This window comes from Dioscorea cayenensis, chromosome 11, assembly GCF_009730915.1.
Source record: "Dioscorea cayenensis subsp. rotundata cultivar TDr96_F1 chromosome 11, TDr96_F1_v2_PseudoChromosome.rev07_lg8_w22 25.fasta, whole genome shotgun sequence".
NCBI lineage: Eukaryota > Viridiplantae > Streptophyta > Magnoliopsida > Dioscoreales > Dioscoreaceae > Dioscorea > Dioscorea cayenensis.
In genome coordinates this window covers 22070794-22097134 of record NC_052481.1, presented here as the reverse complement: position 1 = coordinate 22097134, position 26341 = coordinate 22070794, and the positions used below count along the sequence as shown (strand labels likewise).

Here is a 26341-nt window from a genome sequence, read left to right as displayed (position 1 = left end):
TTGTTGAGATATTGGAATGGCCACCAAGAATGGAGTACTTGCTCATCATACACTGAAATGAAATCTAATATTTGCGTAGTCTTTTTAATTTCTTAAATGTTATGACTTTGGACATGATTTAACTAGTCCTCTTAACATGTTTCTTGAAACCCCAAGAAAATTGGACCATTCTTTTGATGTGGACCAGTGATGAATTTCATTAATTAATTGCCAACTGCTTTGAGTAATGTTATCTAACTTGATTGAATAATATTTGGAGCTTTAATATTCATAATATATATAGTATATGTTTTTGTGCGGGTTTATTTAGCTTTTTAAAAGTCATGGACTCTTGATGAAGTCATAATTTAATGGTTTTTATTTGTAAAAAAATTATACAATACTCCTAGTTATTGTGCTTCACTGCTGATAACATATGTTAAATATTGTGTGATACTATGTACAACTACATCAGTCATTAGATTCAAATTTAACCGCTCCACCATAGCATATCAAATATAGAAATGTCCTTAGATAACATGACATTATTAAATATCAACTAGTGGCTAAGATTCAATGAATTTTTCTAATACAGTGAAAATGAATAGTCATTTAAATACATTATTTTCTGAACTAAAGCTTTTGTTTTGACAATGAAAATATCATAAAGTCAAATTTATGTTACATTAAATCAATTATAATTTGTACGAACATGTTATGTTAGCGAGGTATTTCAACTTTATCAAACTATTTATTTTGTTGACAATTGTTCCTAATTAGATTAGGTATGGTTTGACTTTCGCATTCCCTTCATTTGGTAATTCATTTATATTTACTTTAACTTATTTACTTTCTATACTAAAATTTCAAGTCATTTTGAATTATTTAATTGCTTTTTAATTTATTAAAAACATATAAGGGAGTGGTTTTTGTTAAACGCAATGAGGTGGTCTATTTTTTTTAATCAAGAATTCATATTTTTGCTTCTTATATTATTAATATTTCTACTGTTCTGCATAGCTTGTTTGTTTTGACCAAAATATATAATAATGATACAAACTATCAACAAACATTGTTTTGACCATAAATTATGGTTTTGACCTTAATTCAAAATTCAATAAACATCATCTGTCTGTGAACATCTATGTCCACTTTAATGGTTAAATATTAAAAAATAACAAAAATAACAAGCTCAAAACTCCATCTAATTACTTACTCTCTCCCCACCATTGTAGGCCATGATGCTTATTCAATTTGATAAGTTAATCATCTTCACAAAACCAATCATAATCAAAGAAAAACTTACCACTAATTATTATTATTTCATAAAATATTGACAAGGCACATGTTAATTAGCTTCAAGATAAATTATTCTAACAAGAAGAAAGAATGAAAAAGAAAAGGATGATATTGTCTCAATCAATCCATCATTCATTCATTCTCATGATCTTCATAAATCAATGAAGATCTTATGATCACTCTAAATGAAAACAAAGAAAAGAAAATCAAGGATGAATGCATGAATGCCCATGCATACATGTATCATATATATATATGATAACATATATATAAATCTTTAATTTATTTTAAGAGCATGATCAAAATTTGAAATTCATTAAGATAACACCGTGCATCTTTACAAATTAATGAAAAACTCCCATGCATTCATGATCATATCTCTTAACAATGGCTTATAAATATATATAACTATAAATATAATTCACAAGCTAGCTAGTTGATGAAACCATTGAAGCACTAAGAAGCTCTTCCAAATACTCAGCACCCAAGTCTTCAAAAACAACAACATTCTCAAACCTCACTTCCCTCACTTCCCTGACTTTCCTCACTTCCCTTTTCCTCTTCAGTGACTTCCTTCTCATGCAGTGCCTTCTCTTAAGAGCCACAACAGGAGAACATCCATCATCTCCATACCTCACACCTCTCAAACTCTCCACAACTCTCTCCACTGGAAAATTAAGCACAGCCATGGTTCCTCTCATGGAGAAAGCTGCTTGATCATAAGCAAGTGCAGCAGCTTCAGCACTGTCAAAAGTCCCAAGCCAAACACGTACTCCACTCCTTGTTGAATCCCTTATCTCTGCTGCAAACTTCCCCCATGGCCTTCTCCTCACTCCTCTGTAACTCTTCTCTTTCCCCACACTTTCTCCTTCTCTTCCACTAGGAAGCTCCATGGGATTTTAACTGGTTTAACTGAAAACTTGGAAGTGGAGTTCCGAGTTTGTTTGTTTTTCCGGTTATGGTTTTTTACTGGAAGTGGATGCGGAGAAAGGAAAACTAGTATTTATAGTGGATAAGGGAATACATGGATGAAGAGTTCCATGGATGAAGGGTTACATGGATGGGACGTTGGGTACTGGGTAGGGTGCTTCCTTTTGGTGGGGGCCCGGCCCTGTGGGCCCAGTGGGCCCGGGATGTTAATAGGTCACGTGCTAAAGTGACGCAGGGCGGCGGTATATGTCCAGATTAGATGACGTCACTTTTGTAAGTTTGTCCTCCACCCCCCTCCTTTTCTTATATATTATTTTATTCATGCTCCTGCATTCCCGGTCTAGTTTCAACTTAATTATTTTATTTGAATTAATAATACACGTATATGCACATCATTGGTTATTTTAGTAATAAATAATCTCATTAACTATCTTTGGTTTATATTATAAAACAAAAATTAAATAAAATGGAAATTTTAATTAGAATATCAATGTCATGAAAGGAACTTGTGATATTTTTTGTATGTATCATTATCATGAATTTTCAGTTTTATTGATTAACATGTATATGTGTGTGTATTTTGGAAGAATTATGAGTGATTTATTTATTTATAAAAGTTTAAGAGTTAGGATATAATTGATTAATAAATTATGCTAGCTTATAAATTTATGCAAGTGGATGGCCTACTTGCATGCTTTTTAATTTGATAAAGATCTTTGATTTTTCTTTTTAAATAACACAATTCTTTTTTTTTTATTTGTGGCCTTTCATTTTATGGGTTATGTTATTAGTCCTTTTCAATTCATTGATTGTGAATATTTTAAGTACTCATTCTAACTATTGTTAGTTGGCTTGTTAGTTTTATTTACAAGTCAAGACTATAGAGGGTGGAACATGTATTGTAAGATATATCCACAATATATTTTTAATAAAGTAAACTATATATATTTATTCACTGATTTTTTAAAAGTATACATAAATGAGTACAACTTAAATATGATGCATGTACATAGAAATGACCTTTCTATATATTTCCTTATATATATATGTATATGTATATACATAAAAAAAACACTATAACTTTTCAATATATTAAGTATATATATTTGTATTAAGAATGAATATATGAATTTGTATGTGTGTGTGTGTGTGTGTGTGTGTGTGTGTGTGTGTGAGTGAGTGTGTGTGAATTGAAATAGACACAAATTAATTTCAAACATAAAAAAGACAAGAAAACATAGAAGTTTATAATCAAGTGAAACAACACATGTCTAAATGGAATCATGTCAGATCAGCAACTTGTTCTTCTAGTGTAGTATTAACTGGTGCAATGAACTTGGCTAAAAAGGGTAAAAAAGGGAACATATTTCTGTCTTTATCTACGTCTCTATCCAATACACAGATGAATTATAAGAACATAGATCAAAGTTAAAGTCAAACAATTAATACATGCATGATAGATTAAATAGAGCCAATATAAAATTTGGTTCATAGTCTCCAATTGTGGTCCTTCATTCCAAAAGAAAGATAGGTTTTGATACTGGTAGCATAGGTTCTTTGAATCTGAACTCCACTGTATTGCTTTAAAGCGTCCCATCATGCAAAGCAAATCCATGTACAAGTACAGTCATTTCATGTTTGTATGATTAAAATATTATTAATGAGTCCTTGATGCATGTATATGTTTGGATTAATTAGATTCAGATGATTATATATAACTGATAACGTAGTCCTCCATTAAAATGAAAGTTTAGCTTTAGTTCATGGAAGCTAGACTTATGGTTTACTCAATATAATATAGCTAATCTATATATGCAAACAAAATTAATCTTTATTAAAGATATTTTGGTTCTTTTTGGCTTGGTATGAATGTATATATGTTAACCTGCATGCATGTATATTTGATTTGATCAAGTAGATGAATATATTTCATTTCTAGAAATTAATCAAGTGAAATACATGGTAATAGCTGAAGACAAGAAGAATTTGTGGTTCTCCTTTTATGTTCCAAAAACAGAAAGGTCGCCATCTATAAGCAATGATCAAAGGTAGGAAATTAAAGGCAGGTCAATTAAAGAACACTTAAGCAGTCAAACTATGACCATATCTTCATTATTTCATGATGAACAACATCAAGTGGGTCAAAACCTTCAACTGTTGGTTCCTTGTTCTTTCCTTCCAGGCTGCTTCTGAATTATATATATCTATATATACATACATACATACATATATATATATATATGTTATTCTAAATCTGATTTCTTTGAAAACAATTGTTATTAGGTGAAGGCTAGGGGTTCCTTATTTTTATTATTTTAGTGGTAGAACTGCAATAATTCTGAAGTCTTGTTCTTGGGTTTGGTAATTGGTTTGGTCTGCAGGTTTGCATGTTTCTTATGGCCATCCAAATTGGACTGATATTTTAAGCTTTTCAAGAAGAATACTCCTTTTATAAATCTATATCCACACAATATATCAAACCATCTATGGTCTGATTTTCTTATGTCATTGTTCATTGATGGATGAAGAAGGGTGCGAATTATATATCGGTTAGTACTCTATATTAGATCGTTGCCGTTTCTGTATATATATAGTTATGTTATTAAATTAGATGAACGTACATCCCTAGTAAATTATGATCATGTTCAAATGACTGTCCAATTTGGACACATTTCCGATCTTCTCGAAGAGATTTCTTCGAAGACACTATTTATAATCAAGCGAAGGTATGATTAATTGTTGCTATTAATTTTTTTTAGATTTTTTAATTATTATTATTATTTTAGTAAGAGTATATAAACCACTAATTTATTAAAATAACAACAAAAGACGGGTACAAAAAAAAAAACACATAGATACAATACTAAATAAACCACTGGATTGCCTCAAGCAAGAATGATTTCACTTGGATTGCCTCCAAAGTGCCAATGTTCTTCCGTGTTGTTAGTAAGTTACCTAGGGTATTTAATCAGTTTTCACTTCTGGTGAATATATCTTCTTTTCTTTTTTGCTTGGTGTTTTAATATCCATCTTTAATTTTCTATACTTTTGTACTCGCTCTTTCTACTATTGTTCTCACTTTTTATTTAATGAATTAGTGGTTTATCCACTTTTATTAAAAAAATTATGCTAATGATTGCATGAAATACATATTTTTCATATTAAAAACTCATGCACTTAACTTGTCTTTTAACATGAATTTCTTTATTTTTGTGCTATATATGTTGGGTATTTTATGTTTATTGAGCAAGTATTTAGGAAATCAGGACAAAATGAATGGAATTGAAGCGAATTGGAGCAATTTGTGTAAGAAAGTACAATTTTCAGATAAGAGCACGGCCGTACATGAACATGCTTAGAACATGCAGATTTACGGGTATAGAGAAAATTCAAAGCACATCCAGAGAACGATTTTCTTGCATAGATCACGATCATGCTTAAAGAGCATAAGCATGCTTCTTGGGCGTGGTTATTAGTGGAGTTCCAAAAATTGAGAAGATCATTCAAGTCCCAAGTGTCGACAACAATCAGCACGAGTCAAGCACATTATAAACATACATGGGTGTGCACTATCTTTTTACCTGTAGTATAAAGCTTGACAATTAGGGTTTTGTGAGGAACTTTTGGCGAGAGCTTTATTAGAGGCTAGGGTTTCAAGCGAAGATCAAAAGACACCAATCCAGGACACGTTGACGCTATAATATCAGTCCATTAGGTACCAGATTGAGGGCAAAATCGACAATTAATCAGAGAGATTCCATCATCCAAATAGAGAGAACCACTGAGGAAGTTCTTCATATGTTTTTATTCATGTCTCTAGTTTTGGATTTTGTCATGGATTCTTGTATGATGAGAGGTTAAATCTTTATTGGTGCCTTGGATTATTGAATCTTCGGATAATTTGTAGTTAATTTTCTTTTTAATTATATTAGCTATTTGAGTTGTTCTTACTATCCTCTATGTTGCTTTATGCTTGTGTTTGCTAGTGTAAAAACCCAAACACACATCTAATTTATATATATGATTAGGATTGAGAAATCAATCATGCATAGATCCACATAGAGGATAGAGGTTGAGCGCACGCCTAGATATAGGGTGTATGGTGTCAAACTCTCTAGATTAGGGTTAAACCTAATATAAATGGGACTCACAGAACCTTCTGATGCAATTGTATGGCGATTGGTGTCGTTGTATGAAATTAGGGTTTGGACGCTTGAGAAAGAGGTCATTCTAACTTAGGAATCTCCACCATCCAAGAATTTGTAAAGTAGTTTCAAGTGAATTTGTGTCCAAGGTACCATGTTCTCATCTTGATTTACCCTAGATTCGTCATCTTGGTTAATTAAATTCATTTCTCTCTTAGTTTTGTGAATTAGCAAACATCATTCAATTTGTCGGCTAGATAATCGAGGAAGAATTATATATATAATCCTAGTACACTTTGCTAGTTGTACGACTCATGGCATTGTACGCCGCATAGGAAATGGTGTATTATATACACAGGTAGTCCCTTGACCCACCAAATTTGAGTAGGGCAGAACAAGAAGGAACTTATAATGCTAAAAGCTAGGGCAGCCAGAACAAGAAGGCTAGACAGTGTCTAGGGTTGGATCACTTAATCGAGGATATCCTAGATGGAAGGTGTTAGTCGTTGTGAGGTAAGAGCATTGGCAAGAGAGTGAAGAAAGTCAAGGCTCCATTTAATGTAACTTAAGATTCCTCCATGTTGCTTTTTTTCACATTAGGGGTTGTAGATATTCAAGAGGGAATTATGTGATGATCAATTTTGATTATAATCAAGTAAATCGTGAGGACATAAAAATTAAAAACGCAGTTGTTCTATTTTAGCTAAATATTCCAAATGATAGCCTTGACACCAAAAGTGCTTATCAAGGTCACTCCTTCATTAAGAGTAGATATCGAGAAAGACTGAATATGTGACAAAAGTGAATCCAGAATTTGGAGACAAAGGGGCATTTAAAGAAGCAATGGTCAACATTTTCCTGTGCAACATGGCAGAGTATGATCAGTAATAAAAGGTAATCTATTACAGGCTTGTTTGGCAAAGTTTACTAGGATTAAGATCTCGTCCTCTCAAGTAAGTTTTTTTTTTCCATTTGAAAATGTTGGTTTTCTGAAAATAAGGTCCCTTTCATATAGCTTGACTTATTAGACATCTTAGTTCACCATCGTTGAGGAATTTGTAAAACGAGAAAAAACGCCATTGCCTTCACGACATCAAGTTTTAATGTCAGGTTGATCTTGGTCCTGTGTGAGATTCAGAATTCTGGCAAGCAGTTTGAATTATTGTAGTCATATTACTAAACTGAATTTGAATTGTTCTTGTTGTTCTCTCTATTGTTTGGTTTACTTTCCATGGCCATCCAAATTAATTAGAGTCTATTTCCGGTTTTTAAATGATTAATATATTTTGCTCTTAGGTTTCTTGTGCCATTAATGTTGATCGTTAATTAGTGCTCGATGTTAACTATGATCTTGCATAACTATATATATATATATATATATATATATATATATAGTAAAATTATTACACAACATGGACACTTATTGAATAAATTGCATCATGCCATCAAATGATATTGATCATTTTTTGGCACAATTTGCTTACTTTTTCATAGGATCATCTTCATTTCTTTGGATACAATATGTGTTACATCTTTATAATTAAAGCAATATTATAAAAAACAATTAATTAGTCTAATCAGCAATTTTCTCCAAATATTTCACTTAAATTATCTTTTTCATCATTTTATAACAACTCCTTGCCCTTTCTTTTTTTTTCCCACTGAAGATCAGTTGAAAAAAATTATTACTATAAACAAATATTTATAAATTAACAAATGTAGAAATTAAAGATACCATCTTTACCATTAACACAGGGGTTAGTATTTTATTTTCATTTCAAGTCGAGAATGGAGGATTCAAAGCCCCCACTTAATAAAAATAAAAAATAACAAAAAATCCTGAAACATACTTCATCTCTTATTATCAAAACATAATGATAGCTAATATTCTCTATAAACCAATTAATAAACAATATTCAAAATTGATATTATTGAATATCTTCATTTCATAAAATGAAGAAGAAAAAGAACAACAACAACATACAAACTTCACCTCTTCTTTTCCAATTACAAAAATAATCAAATGTTGATCTCTTCAAATCAATATAATCAACAATATATCAAACTTTTGAAGTTAATCTCGATCGACTTCATGCAAAGAAGAAGAAGATGATGAATAGTAGAAAGCTTCATTTTCTTTTATTCAAAACACAAATGAATGCTGATCAATATAAACACAATCAACATTACTTATACCAACTTCTACCCAAACCTATAATCAAATTAACATGATCAATTGAAGCTAAAACATATCTTCACATCAATCATGCAAATTAAAAGAAGAACACACTCCAAAAGAATTCAATAAACCTCATTCATTCTTTTAAAAATCCAAATGAATCCTGATACTAATAAAATCAACAATCATGAAACATGACTGAAGTCATATTAAATCTTCACTAAATGCAAAGAAGAAGAAGAATTAAGAAGAAGAACATGCAACAACAACAAACAAACTAATAAATTTCATTTGTTGTTGTTTCCCTTCTCCTCAGGAGCAAGCATCTCCTCTAACAACTTATCATCCAAATACTCCAACTCTATAACTTGCCCACTCCTCAAAGAAGAAGAAGAAGAAGAAGAAGAAGAAGAAGAAGAAGATGATGATGATGATGAAGAAGAAGAGGTTAAAGAACGATGCTCATTGGGGAAGTTAAGAACAGCAAAGCTGCCTCTCATGGCATAAGCAGCTCGGTCATAAGCCCGGGCAGCCTCCTCAGCAGTGTTGAAGGTGCCAAGCCAAACTCTGACGCCGTGCCGGTTGGAGTCACGGATCTCGGCAGCGAACTTGCCCCATGGACGGCGGCGAACTCCCCGGTACCGGACCTCAGGATCCTCTCTCTCGTTCTTGGTTTGTCTTGGAGAGCTCTCTTCCATTTGTCAATGCAGTGCTAAGACGGTAAAAGTAACCGCTTCCCGCTTTGAGTTTATATGGAGACCGTTGGTTTTGTTTGATTTGCATAAAAGTCCTCATAAAAAGTTATAATATAGTAAAAATAGAGTAATTGATTATGTAGTTTTATAGGGGTGTATTTGGGAAGAGTTGTGATAGGGAGAGGTGGAAACAGGGGAGAAGTGGGGCCTATTAATAAGAGAATTGGATTTGATTTCTTATATCTTTCTCTAGATTAGTCAAAGTGTCAACTATTGAGATGGCTTTATTGGAATTGTCTTTTTATTTTTTGAATTTAACTTGAACAACAAGGTTTTGGCTTGCCCTCATGTAAGGGTTCACGTCACGTGTTCGTTGACGCTAACATTCCCATCAACTTTTGTAATTTTTTTTTTAAAAAAAATTAATTAGTGACAAAATGGGGAACATTCTAGACTTTGAATCCTCCCTTCCATCAAGTTTGTGATTTTATAGTAAAATTAGATTAAATATTAATTATTAAAAAATTAATTATATATATTTATAGAATTTTTTTTCTTAATGATTGTTTGAAGGGCCCAAATAGTAAATTTTATGAACTGATGTTTTGTTTATTTATTATTTTTTTAAAAAAAAGATGGATAAACTACATATGATCACATAAAAAATAAACAAGAATAGATAGGGACATGAAGGCCAAATAAACCAGTGAGTTGACATCGGTAGAAGAACAAAATGCAAAAAAAGCAAAGCAGGCAGAGCACTATAACAAAACGACAAGAAAACATACGAAACCCGGAAGCGCCCCCAACCGGGGGCAAACAGAAAAAGGAGAGATGTTGGTAGAGGTGTGAATCCTCAATACCACTCTCAAGGGCGTTAGGGGCACTCTGGTTGCCAGGCAGGGACTTTGCGAAGGAGAGATTGCGCTTGATCAATGAGATGGAAGGCGCCAATTGGGCCTGAACCGAACCTAAGGCTACAAAAAACCAAGTGAGAAACAACCTGTCAATTTTGAAAATGATTGCAGAGAATTAAATTAGAGGCCAAGCAAGGAAAAAAATACGGCTATTCCTTTTGGCCCAAAGAGCTCAACAAGTAGCACGAACAAGTAAATTTCCCAAGGGCTTGTGAGGGAAAGGCCTATTAACCCAAATGGACCAAATCTCACTCAGAGAGGCAGAGGAAGTGGAGACACTGAAGACAACATTGAAATGTGTCCAAATCCGGGCCGCAAAGGGACAACTAACCGAAAGATGGTTCACATCCTCACAACCCGAAAGGCAAAGGGCACAAGTGGTGGTGGCAACCCTATTGCATCTTCTGCGAGCTAGATTTTCCAGAGTTAGGATCTTGTCATTGAGAATTAGCCAAAATAATATTTTCACTTTCAAGGGGCACACACCTCTCCAGAGGAATTTGCTTAGGGGACATCTCGTCCCCTCATCGTTGAGGAAGGTGTTAAATGATTTAACTGAGAACCCCTTCTTCTATAGGGATGCAAATTGGGTGGGGCGGGGAAGGGAATGGGATCCCCGTCCCCATTCGCGCTTCCTTAAATTTCCCGTGGGGAAAAATTCGCCCCACTCACTCCCCGCGCGGGGATCCCCACAGGATCGGGGAATCCCCGCCCCTTATTACATAAAATTCTAATAAATACTATATATCAATATATATATATATATTAAAGTAGAAGACCTATTTTACACTTCTCAATTTCTCGTAAAATTTTTACCAATATTATTTTAATAATATTAAAAATTTATAACATAACACTAAATTTATATTGTTTTAAACTAGTTTTTATTATTTTATCTCATAATATATAATAAATTTAATTTTTTAAAAATAGTATATTTTTAAAGTTGATTAATTGCTTATTTAGGGCATGGTTGAAGTCACTCAAATTCAAAATACCCCAGCCTCCTTGAATCTTGGACTTGTAGATCCGGGACCATGCCATAAGACTACATTTTGCATTAGATAAGTCTCGTCCATTCAAAAGAAAGTCTGGCCTAATCCTATCAATTTTACATATTACCCGTTTAGGGAGTTCAAATAGTTGTCATTCATAAACTTATATATATATATATATATATATATATTCTCAGTTAAAATTAGAGCTTATAGCATTAAAAAAATTATCTTTAAAAGTTTAAAATAATTTATGAGATACTTGTAACCCTAAAGTACGAAGTAGCAACCAATTACTCTAATGATAAAAAAAAATGAGAAATTTATTAAATATTTTGATAATAAATAACAAAAGAGTGCAATATAAAAAAACTCTCATTAGATTGGTGATCAACATTGAAATAAATTGCATATATATATTGATAAATATAAATAAGCTGCAGGATTGAGCTCTCAACTTTTGAATTACAAAGGAAATAAAATATTAATTATTTATTGTGAGATAATTAAATTGTATGTAGTTATAAACACGAGATTTATGAAAGTATTTTAGAAATTTATTTTAAAAAAAAAAGTATTTTAGAAATAGATTTGAATCACTAGTAAAATATTTAATTTATTCATCTCAGAAAGAATACTATATATAATTATAACGAGATGATTATTCCACTATGAATGCGAGAAAGCAAAGCCATATGTATATTTATTGATTTTTAAAAGGTTGACTTTTAGAAGCACGGTTTTTCTTTGCAACTCCAAATATCAAACGTGCTGAAACTGTTTTTAATATGTTTTTCTTTTTATTAAATAAACTAAAATTAACAATAATATCTTTCAAAAATGCCAAGACTATTCAAATGCACACAATATTTGATCAAACATTGAACACATTTAAATAAACATCAATGATCTTCTCAACAAGGAATCCATCATTTGAGTTTATAATTTTTATTATTAATGATTAACTGACAAGCTTCAACTTCATGTGATCATCTTCAAAGTATATGAAACTTCTCAGGAGTTTCCTTGAAAATGACAAGAGTACATCTATAGCAAAGATCAATGCTGTCTTATTCTCATAAAATAAGCTATAAACTTCAAGCCTTGATTTTGAAAGCATCCATAATGTTTGCAGTATCACCAATGTGACCATTATAAATGCTTAGAAACTCCTTCAACTTGAATTCTCTGAAAATTGGACCATTATTCTCATCAATCAATTGTTTGGCAGGTCCAATCACACATTCAGAGCTAGGATAAATGAATGTTGCAATTGAAATCCTAGACATGGCTGAGCTTGTCGCTGCTCTGTGTTCCACACTCTTTAGTATCCCATTAGTAATAAACTGCAGTAAAAATGATGAAAAAACAAGGTAAACAAAATATATATTTAATTATTCCAACAAGTAATTAATTAATTAAGCAGAAAATATACAGTTGTTAATATACCTCCAATTGATGGCCAACATTAATGACAAAAGCATTGGGAATTGGATCAACAGAAATCCAATCACCATGGTGAAGGACTTGGAGGCCATTGACTTGATCATCCGGGAGAAGAACGGTGATGAGATTTGGATCACAGTGACTCAGTAAGCCAAGTGCTAGACTTGGGTCTGGACATTGCGGGTAATAGTTAATGTTTACAATGGAAGTACCATCACTGAGTTCTCCATTGAAGTAGTTATCATCAAGTTTCAGTCCTTGAGCAATAAACTCCAAGATCTTCAGTCCCAGTTCTCTTGCAAACTTTGAATACTTTGGAGCAATCTCTCTGTAAAACAAACAAGTTTTTATAATCTAACTACTTATTTCTGTTGCAAATAAACAAACAGAAAAGAAAAAATTCTTATTTCTGTTGCAAATAAATAAACAGAAAAGAAAAAATTAAGGACCTGAAACCGGTTGGTCTTTGTGGCCATTGATCCATGGATTGAGGATCAACAGGATGACAAACAAACTTGAAATAATCTCTCCAGACCTTTTTCTCCAGTTTGTTCACACGGGTGGTGCTTGTGTGTAGTCTTGGAAACTTCGTCACATCTTCTGAAAAGTACACAGCCTTCTCTTCAATTGGCAACTGGAAGAACTCCTTGCTTATCTTCAGCATCTCTCTTATCACTTCTTCTTCAATTCCATGATTCACCACCTTAAGATATATATATATATATATGTGTGTGTGTGTGTGTGTGTGTATGTATGTATATACATGCAGATCAATAATAGTTTTATTGTAATTATTAGAGATAAAAATAGTAATAGATCAAGAGAGAACCTGAAAGAAGCCATATTCCTTGGCAGCTTCAAGGATTTGCATGGCAGTTTGTTCATGATTGTGAGCAGCAAGATCTATGACAGGAATGGCTTTGTTGATGATCAAACCTGGGCGTTTATCCACTGGCAGTATGTAGCTTTCTGGCAAGCTTTCATGGTGACCATTTGAGAGGAGTTTCTCCATTCTCTCTCTCTCTCTCTCTCTCTCTCTCTGTCTCTGTCTCTGTGTTTGTGTTGTTGTTATCTATTCTCGATAAAAATGTACTTTTATAAATCTTCAATATTATGGTCAAAAATGGCAGCTTTTCCCAGAATAGTAGTTGGTCGGTGAGGAATAACCATATCTTTAATTGAATTAACTTCTCAATCTCATAATTTTGGATTATAATAAAAATGCATCAAATATATCCCTTTTGGCTAGCTATTTACATTCCAATTAGAGTTAAGAAAATCAAATTAGGAGATTTTGGATATATATGATCATTAAGTCATAGTTTCAACTCTCTATGCTCCACACAGTCTAACTAATCGACCACCATCAACGCCATCTCCTGAAAATTTTATTGTCTGTTTTTTTTTTTCAGAGACACCTCTGTGGCTGACATACTTCTCAATTTTTTTCAAACAAGTGATAAGCACCCTTCAATTCAATAAAATCAAAAAAATATATAAAAATATAGATGCATTTGTTATTATCGCTTAATGATTTTTAAAAATTTATTATATGAGAAAAGTATGTGGAGTGACAAGTGCTTGTCAAATACACAAAAAATTATATATCAGATATTATAATTTTATGATAATAAATTACTTTGCCATGCAATTATAAATGTATGAAAAATATAATTTTTCATACAGTAGACTTGTACTAAAGCTTAATTTTAGTATCTGATCTTACTAAATATTGTTCTACAATATTGTTACAAGTCTCAATTATGTTTTTAATGGTATTTTGATCTCAATTAGTGTATTTGTATTTTTATTTTTTCTAATATATTTTAATGGTTTATACAAATTTTTTTAAAAGGCTGCTTTTAAGTTTTAAGTTTTATTATTAACTTCTAGTTTATTTTGGTAGTCAAAAAAGATGTGTGAGACAAATCCTTGGTGAGCTGAAATTTGGTCAAAACCAACAAACATAGAGCACACAGTAATTTATGAAACTCACCTACTCCAACTGCATGGTATCATCAAATCAAAACATCAAACAAAAGAGACAAGAAAAGCCAGCATGGATCCCTCATCTTCATTCACTGAACTTCTACTTTTATTCCTAGTGTTCAAACAAATGAAACCAAAGTAAAAACAGATGGAACACATAACACAAACTTCATCATCATCAAGAAGAACAAAAGGAAGAAGAAAAGAATGCACAAAGATAAGTTTTGAGTTGTGAGTGGGTCCCATGATTGAACCAAACCAACTTTCACATATATTTTATGTGTGAATGTGTCTGGTTTTCATTGAATGGTTGTGTCAAAGGGTTTTTGAATTCCATGTTTGATCACAAGCAAAGGAATGGAGTTCTGAAAAGCTTTGCCTTCTTCCAATGCATGTTATCTCATAGAGCATATAAAGTTTCTTTTTGAGCCATGGATGCAATGAAGTTATAGACCCTCAATTATTTGCCACTCTTCTTGTGAATTGAATGGCATCTCCATGTTGCACAGGTCTATAATGATTCCTTGTAAATAGCTACAGATTATGCTAGATTCAATTCCCAATTTCCCATATGTATGATGCTCAAGTCAGAGATTCTATTAAAAATTAAATTAAATTAAAATAAAATAACACCCAACTCTAACATCGGCTAAGTTTCTCTGTGGATCTTGGCTCACTTCACTCAGGATGAATACTCCTATTTGCCGAGTGGCGATTATTGTCACTGTATCTGTTTTTATTTTTATTATATATTTTTAACAGTGTTATAAATCACACCACTTACATGTTCATTTTTATCTCAAATTTATATTAAAAAAAATTTAATCTCGATCTCATGTAAAAATCAAGTGTCTTAATTATAAGATCATTGAAACAAGGACGCTTTTATCATTTATATCAATTTTCTAGTGGGTTGTATTTTTATTTTCTTTCGTTTTATTATTGTATCTCTCCTTTTTAATTAAATTTGTTGTTAATTAAAAAATTATCACGGCCCGACCTGCAGGCCCAGCGGACACGACAATCGCCGCGGCAATCCGAGGAGGGGTACCCTACAACTCAACTATCGAGTCACCGCAAGGTCAACCAACAAACCTGGAATCAACAACCTCTAACAAAAACATACAAAAATAGGGAAATTTAAATGTATGTAAGAGAAACATCAACAACATGACCTAATAGTAGAGTTCAAGAACTGTACTGATCACAAGTGCAACGAAGTTTCCAAGAAATTAGACAAACATACAAATCATGCAACATGGTTCTCTACATACTAGTGGATCCAAGACTCAATAACATGTGCATGACCAAAATGAACATACATGAACTGAGAGGACAAAAACATAGAAGATAGGACAGTAGTAAATGGCCACCACGCTGCCACACAACCGCACCTACTACCTACAACAAGTTGGGAGGAAGAAAGAAGGGTGATCAACTAAAGTTACTCAGTAAGGGGAGGTTAGCACAACTCTACCAGGAATATACTAAAATAAAATAAACATGAATCTTTAAAATGATATTTTACTAATAAGATAACTAGCTTAGAGCATGAGTCTTAATATAGCAAACTGTAATATAGTAATATAAAAAGATAGAGTCAAGTAGGCAATCTACCTCAACTAGCGTTTTACCACTTCAAAACCCTAAAATATTGAACATAGGGTTCCAAATTAGGAAGACAAGCTAATCATGAATCAAATCATTCACCATAAAACATATAAATCAAAATAGTTTCAAATACAATTTTAACAACTTAATAACATGATTTTCGAATAAGTAATCATAATACTCGTGCCAAATCAAATTTATGGGAGACTGCTCTCCTAAGAGTGACAGCTGGGCTTCGCCCTCTCATCATAAAATTCAAGATGACAAACAAAGATAAATACAATAAGATAAATCTCAACTCAAAAGCAAGGAAACAATAATTCAAAAGAATACACAACTCCCAACACACACACTCATGTCTTTAACGTTGACCCATCAGTTCATAGTATGGTGCTTCCCGCTCCCCGATGGCATCCAATTAGGGCTCTACACTCCCACCTAGGGATGTCAACGGGTAGGGTATGGGTAGGGTATGCCAAAACCCTTACCCGTACCCGTAACCCTATCTCATACCCGTACCCTCCAGGGTATAAAAAATCATATCCTTACCCTTACTCACAGGGTACAGATATACCAACTTACCCATTGTTCAAATTATCTTATTAAATAAAAATTTAAGAGTACGGGTATACCCACAGGGTACCTGCTTACCCGTTATTCAAATTATCGAAATAAATATAAATTTAAACAACAACAACAGCAATAATACAATGTTTAAACACATGTCCATAAATTCAAAATTACAAGTTGATATATATTTGTTTATCTTAAATTATATAATCACATAAAAGTTATATGTAACAAATTAATTTATACAAAATAACAAGTTTGTTGATTTTCATTGACGTCTATTTAGGGCTCAATGGTAACTCTACCTTTTTTTTTTGTTTTTGTTTAACTATCTTGGTTGTTGTTTTAAATTTTTTTATATATCTACTATTTATATTTTATAGAGTTTCAAATTTAATAAATGTTTAGTGAGATTTTGAATATAAAAAACAGTATAAGTAATTCTCATAACCAATTGATTTTTTATTAGTATCTTATTTTTAGGATGTTTTTATAATTTATAGAATAAATTATTATAACATTATTTTAATATTTATTTCATAATGTTTAATTTTTTTTAATTTAATTGTGATTCTTAATATTTATATCAAAAAAATATTATGCTATATCAAATATAAATATAAAAATTAAATAAAATTCAAAATAATATATTAAGAGAAAATTTAAAGTATTATTTTCTAGTTAATAACAATGAAAATGTATCTTAATAAATTATATATATATATATATATATATATATATATATATATATATATATATATATATATATATATAAGGGTAAGGGTACTGGTACGGGTAAAACCCGTATCCTCTTCATCGGGTAAGGGTACGGGTAGGGTAGGGGCATACCCTTACCCGACCCGTACCCGCTTAAAAAATAACGAGTAATACCCTTACCCGTATCCATACCCGGTCAAAGAGGGTAATATCTTCTTTAACCGGGTACGGGTATACCCATCGGGTACGTAGGATACAAATTGCCATCCCTACTTTCACCTGAACTAGACCAATGAAAGATCAGCCGGTCTACTACGCCACCTCTACAAGGCTGGCAGTAGAGACCGTCTACTGCAGTAGGATAACACCATACAAACTAAATAATTCAAGTATACTCCACACAGAGTCCAATATCCAGCATAAAACTTAATAATCACGAATCACTGCCATTTCCACAAGGAAATGATGAACATACAAGCATGTCCAAAGTTTTTTTTAACACAAATCAAATTACAACTTACAAGTTAAGTATCAATCCGAAAATCCTTTCCTTTGAAAAATATTACTTTACAAACATGAAGCATCAATAAATAATCTCATTTCAAGGCAATAAACAACTTGATTCAAATATAAAAGCCAACAAGACATTACTCAAGTAATATAATGTATATATATAGGTAATTTCCTAGTAAAGTTATGGATAATTAATCTCACTCAGGGGGTGTTTGGATGTCAAGATTGAAGTGGGAATGAGGGGGGATTGGATGTAACCCCTTGTTTGGGTATACATCAATGGGAGTGAGGGGGGATTATGGAGGGAGTGAGACTCACCCATGTGAGTGAGTCTCACTCACCACACAATTGGGGGGATTGTGGGGGGAGTGAACAACTTGAATATAAAATGACTAATATGCCCATATATATATTATATCATATTTTACCAGGTATTTTTAAATGTTTTGATTTTTTATTACATTGTTGTTCTTGTGCTAAAGAAATAATTATTATAGTTAACTTTTTTTATTGAAATTATTTTTAATTTGATTTGTAATTAACACAATTAGTTAATAGATAATTAATGATATTATTGCTTAAATCTAAAAAATTAGAATGAAGTTGTAGTATTATAAAGTTATATATTTATTTTTGATAATTAATTATTTATATTTTTTTAATATTTTAAAAAAATATAATTAAAAAAAACTAATTATTATATATCTAATTAATTATATTAACATCTCATCCCAAAAATTAGATTGAAATTATAGTATACTAAAATTAAATATTCATGTTTCATAATTTAAAAATATATATAATTAAAAATAACTCATTATTATATATACAATATCATTTATATGGATGAAGGTCATAATTGTCATTTTATCATATTCACTTTTTTTACTTTTCTCATTCCCAATAAATTACACTCTCCAAACCTTATCAACCAAACACATTCTTCATTCTCACTCCTCCTCCATTACCCATGTCACTCCCAATCCACTCCTCCCTCATTACTTAGGTGAGAAAAGCCCATGGGTATCCTTCCACTGGCTCCTTGCCGCACGACACGTTCTTATCACCTAACCAGCCAACCACAATTACAAACACAAATAAGAATAAGCAAACAAATTCAAAAATATGAAACCCTTAGCTAACCAAGCAATGCAACCCTAAAGAGGTCTAAACTTGGCTCACAACTGGATTTCAGGGTTATCAAGGAATTCCAAAGGTTCTAGACTTCATAATACACCAAAGAAACAAGAGAAATAACCAAAGATTTCCGGTGCTATAGTGTGGCTACAGTAACCCCGCGAATGTAATGAAAACATAGAATTTTGTTATATTTTCAAGGATTACAAGTAGGATTTTCAAGGTAAACTGAAATCTAGATACAAGGAGCTTCAAATTAAAGCAACAGCTCTACCAATCAACCACAAGATCTTCAAAACAAATTCTCCAAACAAATCTCAAACCTAATGCCAAAAGCTTAACCATGAAAAACTTGGAAGACCTACCTTTGGCTTGATGATGGAAAAGTGGAGATCAAGAGAGGAAAAGTCCTTGATTTCCTTAGCACCATGAAACTCAAGCTTTTGGAGAAGGTACGGTTTGGAGAAAAGCTAGGAAGAAGATGGGAAGGCATGGAGACGAGAAGCTTCTTCTCATTCAAGTTAACCACCAATATAATAATAATAATAATAATAATAATAATAATAATATCAATAATAAATTACTAATAATAATAATAATACTAATCATATTTAAACCAATGGAAGCTTCTCTTTGAAAATCATTATCACAAGGATGATAATCATAATAAGAATAACAATATTAAAGAGAACAATAATAATAAAATAATAAAATAATAAAAATAGAAATAGTACCAATATGAATAAGAACAATAAAAGCAATAAAAAGAAGCTTCCCTTCTCACATTAGTAATAATGAGAATAATATTATAAGCTTCTCCAACTTATTGAAAAATAATAAAAATAAGAATAAGAATAATGACATGAATCTCAAAAAGAAAAGAAAACAATTTAATAAAATAAAGGAGTCCAATAGCGTCAAAGGAACAAAATAATCAAAATGCCCTCAACTCAAATCGGGTTACTAGACATGCACAATAGGAACTGAAAAATAAATGACACAGAGGTGAGATCTCATAAAAATATTTTTTAAAATGATTTGAATGCTAAAAATGAACACCAAAGTTCCAATTCAATAATATGAGAAAAATTAAAAAGATTCATGCTAGCGAGTGATTGATGGGAAGTAAAACCTTTTTTTGTTCCTTTTTCATCAACACTCATGATTTAATAGGTCAAGAGCACGGATGGTCGCCTCGTCCGTACTGCTATGTGTCGAGTTTTGATAGGGCCATTCAAATTAAAGTCCCTGCTCTTTCTTTTCTCAAAAATGTGAATGGTTGTGGAACCTACTCGAGTGAAATAATATATAAGAATGAGAGAATCAATTCAGTGGCAAGCAAGGGTTAGCAAATTCAAAATACGGGTCCCATGTGGTATTAAACATATTGGAACTGACAAGTTGCTTGTTGTTGACAAGTTGACCGTCAGGAAGTGTAGACAGGAAGAAAAATAAGTATTTATACCTCCGATGAGAAGGAAATGAGTAAACAAGATGGAGAAGGAGGAGATCATGGCAGTGTATTTATTATTTCTCATATACGGGCCAACCACCCTCATTAAATGTATTCATGGTATATGTATTACAGAAGCCATTGAAGAAAACCTGCAGCCCTTGTTGGAGTACGTCAACGCGTTATAGAAACACGAAGAAGCCATATACCATATGCTACGATTAGTGGCAACGACAAGTAAAGATGATGAAGACGTCACCGAAGCGTATACGGTCGTAGAAAGAAGTGGCTTGAAGAAAAAAATAAATCTTGAGGATTTAGGTAATATTGGTACCTCAAAAGGAGCCGTATCAACCATACCAGTTGATGATGTGTAGTTTGGATTGTTGTTACGTTGTTAGAAAAACATATGTGTTTAAGTGTTGTATTTGTATGTAATGTAAGGTTGGTTATCTATAATAAAATATGTATGTATTAGCTTAAGATATTGTTTCCAACTCATATACATGTAATGGAAATGGACAAACATCAGAGAACAACCCTTTATCAAAACTAATACAAGTCAAACTGAACATGGACCAAATTCTCTACATCAAGGATATTACGATCAAACCGTCTCACGAAATGTTCGACAGATCTAATGACAAAATTAATAGAGATTACACTGAAACTACGTAGAAAGTTCATAATATTACATCAGCATACATGTAAAAAACTATCACTCAGAGGCCGGAAGGTTGTTCATATGGTGAAGAACATCTAGCATTTGTGTAAGCGCAAAGCCCGCCGAAGATTGTAGTTGAAATGTAATTCGATGATTATGCGGTCCCAGTTGCGGAGAAAGGGTCTGTCGAAGTGTCGATATGATCTTTCACACGGAAATACAAAGGATTACTCAGCTCCCAAAAAAATATGCCTATATTAGTCTAGGTCTCCATGATAATGTCACATGTCTTATTATCCATGAACAACGAAGTGAAATAACTATGGAGACGCTGCAAGGACAATTAAGTGGCAAAGAGAAGACCGTCACAGTCAGTGTTGTTGTCCGTGTTATAGAGTGGATTCTCTATGAATTCAAATTGGGCATTCTTCAACGTCCAGTCACGTAATGCTGTATTCTCCAACCTATCCAGGTATTCCTTATAGCTTGAATCATGTCCCTGATTATAGAGAATGATGGATGGGATTCCACCTTTAATTCGAATCGGTTTACCATACTTACAATTGGTCTGTCAATCCCACTGAGCACCAATCAACTCCTGCCAATGTTTCATCCTTAGATAATTTGGCGCCACATCATCAATTACATTGTACAATATATTATTCTGAAATGTGGCAGAATTAAAGTCTAGATGTCCACAAATGTAGTTGTGCGTACCTAAAGATCTTGCCCAATCTGTCTTCCTAATACGGCTTGGCCCCTCAAGGATCAAACTTGTCAGCCGCTGACAACTAACTTTGTGTATTATATTATTTTTATTAGGCCACGTAGCAGCATTAATTTGAAAATTATACTCAAGCCATGCCTGCATACATGTTGTAATTGTGAACATTGAATAAGCTCAATAAGAAATGTAAGGTTTCAACTGTCTGGCAAATATACGTTCAAAATTTGAAGATTGTGAAACTGTAAAACAAAGGCCGCTGATCCTTCTCCCTAATAATTTGTAAAGCGTTGTTAGGAGTTTCAGAGTTTAAAGCATCAGCATAAACAAAAGATAAATTATGTTTGCCATCCCTGGAAGATCTCCCATCAATCTGAAACTCACTTCAATCGATATAATCTCCTCCTTTTTCAATATAAGCCTTGACATCTAAATTAGATTTAGCACTTTGTATGTTTGGATGGAATGAGATAGATGCAACACCTGAATGTAGATAGAATAATCTTGGATTAGTGACCTGAGCTCTACCCTTAAGCTGTATTAAAACATGCAGGTGTGGACTCCCATCATAATGTAATTCCTTTGCAACATGTATGAACTTTCGGTTACTTGGAAGAGAGACATCCAGCAGTTGTTGTAGAGCAGTTTCCTTTGTCAGAGAACATCTAGGATATGTAAGGAAAAAAAATTTCGCATTAAATCTGAATTTTTTTTGGCATGAGTGGCATAACTATAAATATGTGGTTTACACTCTTTGGGGATTGGTCTGTTCAAAATAAAGTTCTCGCCTTTGGTATTTCCGCATTGCAATAGTAGGTGGGCCCACCACATGCCTATTTGGGAGATATCTCGAGAGCCAACATAGTGCTGCCTGTGATGCAGTTCCCCTACGTGGTAACAGTTGAACGACCGGAGATAGAAATAAAGATAAGTATAAGTAGGAGTTCAACCATATAAAATGCTTAGTATAGGTGAGTAGGTAACCATCTTTAAAAATAGAGTATCTGGAAGAGTACAATATATACCAGGAAATAGTGAACAATTAGATGTATATAAATGGCCATCCATCAGTTAATATAAGACGCAAAAATGGCATTTTCTAACATGTACATGCATTACAGGAATAGATATGCGAACACCAGTTTCAGGTACAACACAATGTATAACAGGAAGAGATACGCATACAGACAAACCTTCTATGATAGGCGTCAAGACCCACGATGTATTAATACAAGGTATATCTCGAAGAAACAACAACCACGTTCGAAGATAAAGTATATTACAGAATAAATTAAATTTGGTGCAAATATCATCAAAGTGGGTGACAAATCAGTAAACTTTTTAAGTCTACCATCACTCGGTACCAAAGAAGACGAGAGGGAGAAGTCTGTCATAATGTTAAAATCCCTTTATATAACAAGCAGTGTTAAAATTTTGAAATTGCCAGAGCAGAATATGATGGTTGTGGATGAGAAGCCAACATACGTACTTCAGGGTGTCGTAGGTGTATTGTGAAAGATAGAAGACCCCGAGGAATTGCGCTTCCAAAATTCCAAGACATATTAGAGGATAATGATAATTACCAAGCGAACACGCTAATAAAGTCCTTCCTTAGGTACTCAATAATATGTATGAAGAAGATCATAATCAACTAACCGGGTGTTTTTTACATTGAAGACCTATGACGTTATATCAAAATGCCATTGCGGTATCCAGTATGGCCAGTGTTCCGAGATGAGACGGAATAAAGAACAGGACAATACTCAAATACATTGAAAAATGCATTACTATTGTATTGTACTTGGGATGGTGGAGAAACAACATATGTACAGATCGAAATAAATACAATGTTGGGATATATGTAATGACGTATGTACAATTATCTTAGAATGTATGGAAGTCTAATGTAAGAATATCTAACAAAGAAACATATGTAATACGTAATTACCTCATTAAAATAAATTTGGAATACATCGAAAGTACAACCATAGTTTACATTTATTATTTATATCTGGCCGCGCAGCGACACACACAAACTAGATGGGTTTAGATGTCAAATTAACGGTTTATATATATATACATATATATATATTGATAAATGTAGATAAGCTATATAATTCCCCTCTCAACTTTTTGAATTGGAAGAGAAATAAAATGTTTTTTTATTATGAAATAATTAAATTATATGTAGTTATTAACATGAGATTTATGAAAGTATTTTATAAATATATTTGAATCACTCATAAAATATATAATTTATTCATCTCAGAAAGAATACTATAATTATAATGAGATGATTATTCCATTATGAATGTGAGAAATCAAAGGCCATATGTATATTTATAAATTTTTAAAAGGTTGACTTTTAGAAGCACTGTTTTTCTTTGCAACTCCATATATCGAACGTGCTGAAGAAACTGTCTTTAATATGTTTTTTTTCTTAAATAAACTAAAATTAACAATAATATCTTTCTAAAATGCCAAGACTATTCAAATGCACACAATATTTGATCAAACATTGAACACATTTAAATAAACATCAATGGTCTTCTCAACAAGGAATCCATCATTTGAGTTTATAATTTTTATTATTAATGATTAACTGACAAGCTTCAACTTCATTTGATCATCTTCAAATTATATGAAACTTCTCAAGAGTTTACTTGAAAATGAAAAGAATACATAGCAAGATCAATGCTGTCTTATTCTCATAAAATAAACTATAAACTTAAAGCCTTGATTTTGAAAGCATCCATGATGTTTGCAGTATCACCAATGCTACCATGATAAATGCTCATGAACTCCTTCAACTCGAATTCTCTGAAAATTGGACCATTCTTCTCATCAATCAATTGTTTGGCAGGTCCAATCACACATTCAGAGCTAGGATAAATAAATGTTGCAATTGAAATCCTAGACATGGTTGAGCTTGTCACTGCTCTATGTTCCACACTCTTCAATAACCCATTAGTAATAAACTGCAGTAAAAAATGAAGGAAAAAAAAACAGTAATCAACAAAGTATATATTTATATCAATAAGTAATTAATTAATTAAGCAGAAAATATATAGTTATTAATGTACCTCCAATTGATGGCCAACATTAATGACAAAAGCATTGGGAATTGGATCAACAGCAATCCAATCACCATGGTGAAGGACTTGGAGGCCATTGACTTGATCATCTGGGAGAAGAACGGTGATAAGATTTGGATCACAGTGACTGATTAAGCCAAGTGCCAGACTTGGGTCTGGACATTGTGGGTAAAAGTTGATGTTCACAATGGAAGTATCACTGACTTCCCCATTGAAGTAGTTATCATCAAGTTTTAGTCCTTGAGCAATAAACTTCAAGATCTTCAATCCCAGTTCTCTTGCAACCTTTGAATACTTTGGAGCAATCTCTCTGTAAAACAAACAAGTTATTATTACTTAGCTACTTAATTCTGTTGCAAATTAATAAATAAACAGAAAAGAAAAAATTAAGGACCTGAAACTGGTTGGTATTTGTGGCCATTGATCCATGGATTGAGGATTAACAGGGTGGCTGACAAACCTGAAATAATCTCTCCAGAATTTTTTCTCCAGTTTGTTCACATGGGTGGTGCTTGTGTGAAGTCTTGGATACTTGTTCGCATCTTCTGAAAAGTACACAGCCTTCTCTTCAATTGGCAACTGGAAGAACTCCTTGCTTATCTTCAGCATCTCTCTTATCACTTCTTCTTCAATTCCATGGTTCACCACCTTTATATATATATATATATATATATACATATATATATATATATATGTATGTATGTATGCAGATCAATATTTTATTGAAATTAGAGATTAAAAAAAAAAAATAGATCAGAAGAAGACCTGAAAGAAGCCATATTCCTTGCCAGCTTGAAGGATTTGCATGGCAGTTTGTTCATGGTTATGAGCAGCAAGATCTATGACAGGAATGGCTTTGTTGATGATCAAATCTGGGCGTTTATCCACTGGCAGTATGTAGCTTTCTGGCAAGCTTTCATGGTGTCCATTTGACAGGAGTTCCTCCATTCTCTGTGTCTCTGTGTGTGTGTGTGGTGGTGCTGTTGGTATCTGCTCATGGATAAAAATGGATTTAATAAGTCTTTAATTAATGGACAAAAATGGTTGCCTTTTTTCGGGAAATAGTATGTAGTTGGTGAGGAATAACCATATCTTCAATTAACATCTCAATCTCATAATTTGGATTATAATAAAAATGCATCCAATGTTTCCCTTTTGGCTAGCTATCTACATTCCAATTAGACTAAAGAAAATAAAATTAGGAGATTTGGATATAAACATTAACTCACCGTTTCAACTCTCTTTATGCTCCACACGGTCTAACTAATAATAGACCACCATCA

General features: G+C 32.5%; 3 protein-coding genes across 6 annotated transcripts; all 3 read right to left on the bottom strand.

Moving 5' to 3' along the window:
* Nucleotides 1–1574: 1574 nt before the first annotated feature.
* On the bottom strand, nucleotides 1575–2248 carry LOC120272506 (ethylene-responsive transcription factor 1B-like). Its single transcript, XM_039279343.1, has one exon. The coding sequence runs from the start codon at nucleotides 2169–2171 to the stop codon at nucleotides 1707–1709; it is 465 nt and encodes a 154-aa protein (XP_039135277.1). The 5' UTR covers nucleotides 2172–2248; the 3' UTR covers nucleotides 1575–1706.
* A 6571-nt stretch (nucleotides 2249–8819) lies between these two features.
* Nucleotides 8820–9230, bottom strand: LOC120271790 (ethylene-responsive transcription factor ERF096-like). The gene has a single exon (XM_039278464.1). The coding sequence runs from the start codon at nucleotides 9228–9230 to the stop codon at nucleotides 8820–8822; it is 411 nt and encodes a 136-aa protein (XP_039134398.1).
* A 2815-nt stretch (nucleotides 9231–12045) lies between these two features.
* LOC120272561 (2'-deoxymugineic-acid 2'-dioxygenase-like) lies at nucleotides 12046–26067 on the bottom strand. Of its 4 annotated transcripts, none has more exons than XM_039279417.1 (4): nucleotides 13415–13662; nucleotides 13035–13288; nucleotides 12589–12913; nucleotides 12046–12485 (listed from the first exon to the last, which is right to left on the bottom strand). In XM_039279417.1, exons 1-4 carry the CDS (start codon nucleotides 13595–13597, stop codon nucleotides 12237–12239), a joined length of 1011 nt encoding a protein of 336 aa, XP_039135351.1. In that variant the 5' UTR covers nucleotides 13598–13662; the 3' UTR covers nucleotides 12046–12236. The 4 variants fall into 4 exon arrangements, with proteins under 4 accessions (XP_039135351.1, XP_039135352.1, XP_039135350.1 ...); XM_039279418.1 differs by lacking the exons at nucleotides 12589–12913; nucleotides 13035–13288; nucleotides 13415–13662 and adding exons at nucleotides 25047–25368; nucleotides 25453–25706; nucleotides 25824–26067 and having other exon boundaries at nucleotides 12052–12485; XM_039279416.1 differs by lacking the exons at nucleotides 12046–12485; nucleotides 12589–12913; nucleotides 13035–13288; nucleotides 13415–13662 and adding exons at nucleotides 24515–24941; nucleotides 25047–25368; nucleotides 25453–25706; nucleotides 25824–26062.
* Between the last annotated feature and the right edge of the window lie 274 nt (nucleotides 26068–26341).